Source organism: Macadamia integrifolia, chromosome 3 (genome assembly GCF_013358625.1).
Source record: "Macadamia integrifolia cultivar HAES 741 chromosome 3, SCU_Mint_v3, whole genome shotgun sequence".
Lineage (NCBI taxonomy): Eukaryota > Viridiplantae > Streptophyta > Magnoliopsida > Proteales > Proteaceae > Macadamia > Macadamia integrifolia.
The window spans coordinates 20,231,975-20,239,273 of record NC_056559.1 but is presented as its reverse complement, the minus strand read 5'-3'; the positions used below and the strand labels follow the sequence as shown (position 1 = coordinate 20,239,273).

At 38.3% G+C, this 7,299-nt stretch overlaps 1 protein-coding gene across 3 annotated transcripts in view; it reads right to left on the bottom strand.

Moving 5' to 3' along the window:
- Nucleotides 1-502: 502 nt before the first annotated feature.
- The window catches only part of LOC122074032 (putative clathrin assembly protein At5g35200), a 24,850-nt gene continuing 18,053 nt past the window's right edge, over nucleotides 503-7,299 (bottom strand). For all 3 annotated transcript variants that reach the window (XM_042638817.1, XM_042638816.1, XM_042638815.1), the window contains one exon: nucleotides 503-1,171. In XM_042638817.1, coding sequence (XP_042494751.1) covers nucleotides 821-1,171 — 351 coding nt within the window. In that variant the 3' untranslated portion in view covers nucleotides 503-820. The remainder of the gene's footprint in view (nucleotides 1,172-7,299) is intronic.

Below are 7,299 nucleotides of genomic sequence, written 5' to 3'. Positions count from 1 at the left end.
GATTCACAAAGTAAAGACGTATGAACAGATGTTGGAGATTTGGAGAAATTATGGAATTGGGATTTCTTCTCTACTTTTATATCTATTTCAAAAACTTTTGTCATCACTTAAATCTGCAACTTTTCATATCAAGGATTTCTTTTCAACTTTTGTTTCAACGTTGAGATAGTTAAAATATTATCCACCAACATATAAAATTTGCATGGATTCCAACATATGGGTTGATGGAATCTGAAGGAGTATGATATCAGGCTTACAAACTAACACCTATTATGTAATGTACCTGCCTCAAAACAAAAATTTATTTTCCATCTAAAGATGAAACATATAAGGGGCTTGACCTTGGTAATAAACTGAAGTCAGGCTGTTGATTCAACAGAGTTCCTCATATTCCAATCTATAAATCGCAAAGTTGGTTCAATTTTCCTTCCATTCAATGGTCCATACTTGGACTGTAAAACAGATTTTCTCCTTCGGGAAAGAAGGTTGGTGACACTAGTACTAGTAATGGAAGCCCAAAATTCATTCAACTTAACTCAAGATCAACTCTCTGTAATCAAAGCATGGGATAAAATATCAACTGATTTGAGTTACCACCATGTGAGAACCCATATATTACATTTTTCTATCCGGCTTTGCAGCTTCAGTAGCATAACCCTAAAAAGAGAATGAGCCCCAACAGGCACAAGGAAAGAGGAGGGGAGGTAACAAACTATAAATCAATCACTGCCTCCACTGCCATAGCCTAAATATCTACAACTCTTAACCTGGACTGTTAGTATCTCCTTGCGGCATTTTCTTGCTATTCAAGACTGATTACCTAAATTAAGCCCGTGTAGGGATTTTGTGGTGGGTTAGGGGGGCCACCTTGTCCCATGTATGGATTGCCAAATGGGTTGCTTGAGTCTGGGCCTATCATCAATTGTTGCTGTTGCTGTTGCTGCTGCTGCTCTATCATTAAGGATTGCTGCTGTTGAGCCATGCTGGCCATTTGCACATTGGTGGGCGGCGCAATGCTATTGGAAGCATAGAATGGGTCTTGGGAATATTGAGCAGCCTCAAAGGGATTAGGGGCGACCTGCCCCATGTGGTAGGTCCCATTCTGGTTCGTTCTTCTTGCCATTGCATCATCATATAGACTATCTAGTGTTAGTTTATCAAAACCACCAGCCTGCAAATGGAAAAAGGTTCATGAATAACACCTAACAAACAACACAAATATTTGAGAAATGACAACAAAAATGGAATAACAAATAAGTGAAAGGAGATGTAGTATCAACTTTGCTCAATGCTGGGTTAAGAATCTTCAAATAATAGCTAGTAACCTCACCTCAGTACTTCCATGTATTCATGACCACCTCAAAATCTCAAAAAATGTATTCTCACGATGACTAATCATTCAGCCAAATCCATGCTAAATAAAAGCAAGGTTGGCTGATCCAGTAGGGATACAGCAGGATGAAGTCGGGACAAGTTGGCTAAAGTTTTAAAAGAAGAAAAACAATAAAACAAAGAGAGAAAATGAAGTGGATAGACATACAGGTTAAAACAATGTAGACATCAGAGAAGATGTATTTTGGTACAGGGGTTAAAAGTTCGGAAGGCTCAATTGGTCATTCAGACCACATCAATGGATAGGGATTCTCCGGATTGATCACATGCCAAATTCAAATTGCCCCTTCTCAATCATAGTTTTTAAGGCGGTAAAAACTATGATTGAGAAGACATAAAAAATACAAGTATTTATTATACTTACCTCTATAATGTCAAAATGAGTGCCTAAGCCCTAAGGTCATCCACTATATTTCTAATCCTGTCAAAGAAGAATGAAGCTCACCGCTACCGAAGCAAAATGGTCGCTTGGATCAGTGGTTCTTCTTTGTTCCTTGATTCCTTCTCAAAGTCCTTTCTTAAAACCCTTGACAAAATCCAAACCCTGTTTGTGAATCGTGTTTTTGTTTTGGTTATTTTTGGTGGAGTAAAGCTAATCCCATACATCTCAAGTGTTAACAAAACCATACACCTACCAATAAAAAATCTATATTTGGAATCTTCATCAAGTAATTTTAAAATGTGTTTAAAAAAAAAAAAAAAAAAAAAAAAAAAGCCCCATAAGGCGCCACTTCATATAAGGCGGAGCATTGCCTTACCATCTCTAGACCTCATCAGCGCTAAGGCGCTGCTAAGGCGTCGCCTTACCAGTGCCTTAAAAACTATGTTCTCAATCATATGGTCCACCGTATACTGGATTCTTTCCTTTGTTTTCTGAGTCCAACTTTCCAGATCGTTTTCAAACCTCTATGTTGACACAGCAGACCAAATGGGCTGAAACTTGATAAATGAGTGTGTAGCAGACCAAATGGAGTGAAACTTGATAAGTGGGTGCGTAGCAGAGCCATAAACAGACAATGACAGTAAACAGTAGTGATGGGCAGGTATCAGCAATGAAGGCACAGAAAGCCATTGCAGTTCATCATAGGGTTTGTCAATGGAAACGTCATGGTTAAAGCACAGGAACCAGTGATCAAAGGTATATTGACATTTGAGAACAATGGTGATGAACGAGTGATTCCATGGATCGACCCGAACCTGTTTGAGAACCTACACCAAGACACGGGTCTAACTGATATTTGGAGTCTTAGTAGGATTTTAGGAATGTTTATTTATTTTAGAAATAATATTGTAATCTTTCTTTTATTTGAGTAGATATGTAGGAGTGATCTTTTATTTCCTCCACTTCTTACTTGGGTAGATTAGGGTAGGATATTTTATTGTCTTTCAAATTTGAGTTTATTCTTTGGTAGAATAGGTTTCTATTTTGGAGATGTTTTTTAACTTTTATTTATATGTAACTCAATGGACAGTACAGAGCAGATTGGAGAATGAATTGAACCATGAGTTGTTTGGTGCCTGCGTGGCCTGGTGTGTTTGTGAACTCCTTCCTCCCCTCCCTTCTCTTCTTGTGTGACCACTTTCTTTTTCTTCTTCTCTATTTCTTTCTTTGTGATTTCTTTCTTCTTCTTCCCTTCCTCCTTATTGTCCTGCCACTATTTTCCATTTCCTGTACTGGCGATATTACTGGTTTGAGAAGAGTTCATTAGAATCCATCATCCCAATTCAGATCGATCTCATGTTTTGGGAATCCATTAAACTGTGATAGGCAACCCTAACCCTTTAATTTCAACCCCCAAAGCTTCGCAGTCCTAAGAACCAAGTGGGAGATAAAACCTGCAACTTCCTTTATCTGCCAATCCATGATTTCAGAAATTAATAGTTGGTGATCAGAGACAAACCTGGCTGGAATCAATGGTTTTAGGTGAATCGACTGTCTACATGAAATTTCAGGCCCATCGGAGGATCATCCTAGGGTGCACTATTCACTTCTGCAATAGCTGAACTTCAGCTTCTGGTTTCTTTCCAAAGGTTGAAGAAGACAAACAAACCACCCTCCCCATGATTCTTTGGCCCTTTTGCTTTATTCTTTAGTTTCTCATAATGCCCCTTACCTACTACTTTATCCTCTCCTATCCTTTCAAGTTTATTCCAAGTCTAACCTTCATTAACAAATACAATTCCCACTCTGTGTCCTCTCCTATTGAATTACCCAATAGTCTCTCAAATTCTGGTTTATTTCAAGTTTGCCACTCCCCTTGAGAACTTGTGGTAAATTACAGATTTTCCATTCCTTGGAAACTTGGGTATTTTCTATTTGGGTGGGCCTATAAGCAAACCAAATAGGGTTTTTGAACCCGAGTTCCGCATCAATCGGCATCAAAGCAAACCTGGCCGATGGATCTAACTCTTACTGGATATCTGTTAACAAATTCAACTTGTACGAGAGAATCTCAATGAGAATCAACACAATGCCAAGAGACTCAGCAACAATGCATGGAAATGAAGGACTAGGTACTAGCCACATCCGATCATATGGACCTTTCTGAAATAACTTGATCTCAGCTGTTGAGCAACAGGTGGACAACCCAAGATATGAGCCACCAATGATGGAAGACGAAATCACAATCATAGATATTGAAGTTCTTTTGGAAAAAATAAATAAATAGGTTGATCCCTTGAGTGAACTAGTCGATTCAATATATCCAACTTACTACTTCAACAACAAACTTCGCTTCATGGATTTCCTGCCGATTGATCATGGTTTAATTGATGATTTCATATAATCAATGATGAATGCCTATCAATTGGCATTGATTCTTTCATTTTACAAAACTCGGTGGACTAGTTTTTCTCAACACTGGGGGAATTGATGTGGAAGCACTTCCATGGATTGACCCAAACCCGTTTGGGAACCTAGACCAAGAACCAGGTCTAATTGATTTATGGAGTCTAGTAGGATTTTATGAAAGTTAAAGTTTCATTTCATATGTTCATTATCACCTTTCTGGGCTGGAATGGAGAAACCACAACTTAAAAAAAAAAAAATCAGTGGTCAAAATTGGCTCACAAATGAATTTGTAATGAGGAAAAGGGATGTAGAGGGAAGGCTGAGAAATAGAATTGGAAGCAGAGATCAAGAGAGAGAATGAGTGTCATTGATTTCCTATTGATAGATCGTGGTTTAATCAATGATTTCATACAATCAAGGATGGATGTCAATCAATTAGTGTTGAGTCTCCCATTTTACAAAATTCTTGGATGAGTTTTTCTCAACATCGGGGGAATTAATGCAAGAGTGCTTCCATGGATCAACTCAAAGCCGCTTGGGAACTTAAACCAAAAATTGGTTTAATTGATTTTTTAAGTCTAGTAGGTTTTTAGGAATGTTTATTTATTTTGGGAATAATATTTTAATCTTTCTTTTATATGATGATCCCTCCAAAAAACAACGACGACAAAGCTTAGTTTTATCCCAACTAAATGGGGTCGTCTACATGAATCCACAAGTATTTGAAAAAAAAAAAACCCCTTTTTGGGGCATCCCATTCACAAACAATTAGCAACTCGGATCCTAGCCCTCCAAGTAACTCTATTAGATGCCATACTTGAGTGAAGACTTAACTTTTGTATGTCCCTTCTACTAACTCATCAATGGTCATTTTTCGCCTACCTCTAGCCCTTTTAGCTTCATTCATCTGCATCTGGTCACTCCTCCGTACTAGGGTATCCAGGGGCCTCCTTTGGACATGCCCAAACCATCGTAACCAACATCCTCTGAACTTATCCTGAATTGGGGCAACTCCTAAATCCGTTCTAACCTAGTTGTTTCTTATTCTGTTTCTTAGGGTTTTTCCGCACATCCATCTCAACATCCTCATCTCAGCGACACTCAACTTATCTATGATACGCTTCTTAACTGCCCAACATTCTACACCATACATCATAGCTGGTCTTATGGTTGTCCTGTAAAATTGTTCCTTAAGCTTTAGAGGAATATGTCGATCACATAACACTCCAGACGCCCCTCTCCATTTCATCCATCCTACTTTAATTCTGTGGGAAACATCATCATCAATCTCACCTTCTTTGTTTAACGTAGAGCCCAGATATTTGAAAAAATCACTTTAGGGGATCTCTCTCCTCTCAATTTTCACTTCCTCGCTACCAATCCCTAATCGACTGAAGTTATACCTCATATATTCCATCTTCGTTCTACTTATCTTGAGACCTCTTGATTCCAAAGTATATCTCTATAGTTCCAACTTATCATTAATCTCTGGCACTATTCCACCAACCAGAACGATATCATCTGCAAAAGGCATACACCATGGGACCTCTCCTTGGATATTCCTAGTTAAATCATCCATGACCAGTGTAAATAGGTAGGGGCTCAATGCAGATCCTTGATATAACCCGATATTAATTGGGAACTCAACACCTTGGCCTCCCACAGATCGCACACTAGTCACCACATCTCCATACATATCTTTAATTATATCCACGTGTTTACCTGACACTTCTTTCTTCTCTAGAACCTGCCAGATTAAATCTTTGGGAACCCTGTCGTAGACCTTTTCTAAGTTGATGAAGACCATATGAAGATCCCTCTTATAGGTTCTGGATTTTTCCATGAGCCTCCTAAAGAGGTAGATCGCTTCTATAGTGGATCTCCTAGGCATGAAACCGAATTGATTCCCAAAGATATTAGTTTCCCTTCTTAAGCGAACTTCTATTACCTTCTCCCACAGCTTCATAGTATGACTCATAAGTTTTATGCCTCTATAGTTATTGCAGCTCTGGATATCGCCTTTATTTTTGCAAATTGGGACAATAATGCTTCTCGTCCACTCATCAGACATTTTTTTCATGTCTATAATCTTGTTAAGCAGCTTGGTTAACCAAACCACTCCATGTGGTCCCAAACACTTCCACACTTCCATTGGGACTTTATCCGGACCTGGTGTCTTCCCTACTTTCATCTTCCTTAGGGCTTCTTTAACCTCAGTCACCCCTATCTTGCATACATACTTATGATTCCTATTGTGAAGCAGGGTACTCGAACCACTCCTATTAGGGTTGTCCCCATTAAGCAGGTTACAAAAATACTCATCCCAGCTCCTCTTTATGTCTTCATCCTTCACAAGCACTCTACCATCCTCGTTCTTAATACATCGAACCTGGTCGAGATCCCTGCTCTTCCTTTCTCTAAACAAGCACAAGTTTAGCACCAAATGTCTGCCCCAATATCAAGCTTATCCAGGAGATGTTTTTTATTTGCATTCACGCCTTTTGGCAAGAGCTGCTAAAATAAGTTTTGATTTAGGTGAACGAAGTATGATCACCTTACCAATAGTGGAGACTCAAAAGGTAGACATTTCAGTTTATCGACTCGAGGATCTTTATTTTCTTTCTTTATTTATTATTATTTTTTTTTTCTCCTATGAACCAGATTCATCTAATTATGGTTATGGACGAATCAACATTGAATTGATGTAATAATTTACTGCCTTTATGAGATGATTCATAGACCATACATATATATTGGAATCATATATCATTGATATTCTCCTTCTCTCTTTCTTTCACCCTTCCATTTATCCACATCCCTTTATTTTCGCTTCACAACCTATAATCAGATTGATTTTTCTTCTTTACGCAAACAAACATTTAAGTTGCTTACAATGATATGATTCAATACATCATATAATGACTTCCTCCTTGGATCCAGATAATTCGAAGCAACGAGGTAGTTTTTAGTTCACACTATGAGCAATGAGCCTATGGGTAGAGGATCATTTAATCGGAGCAAGAGCACGAAAAATTGAACGTTCTTATCACAACCCATCTTCGTAGCAGAAATATTTACCAGTTCTAGGGTAATATGTTGGTCTAATAGAAACAATT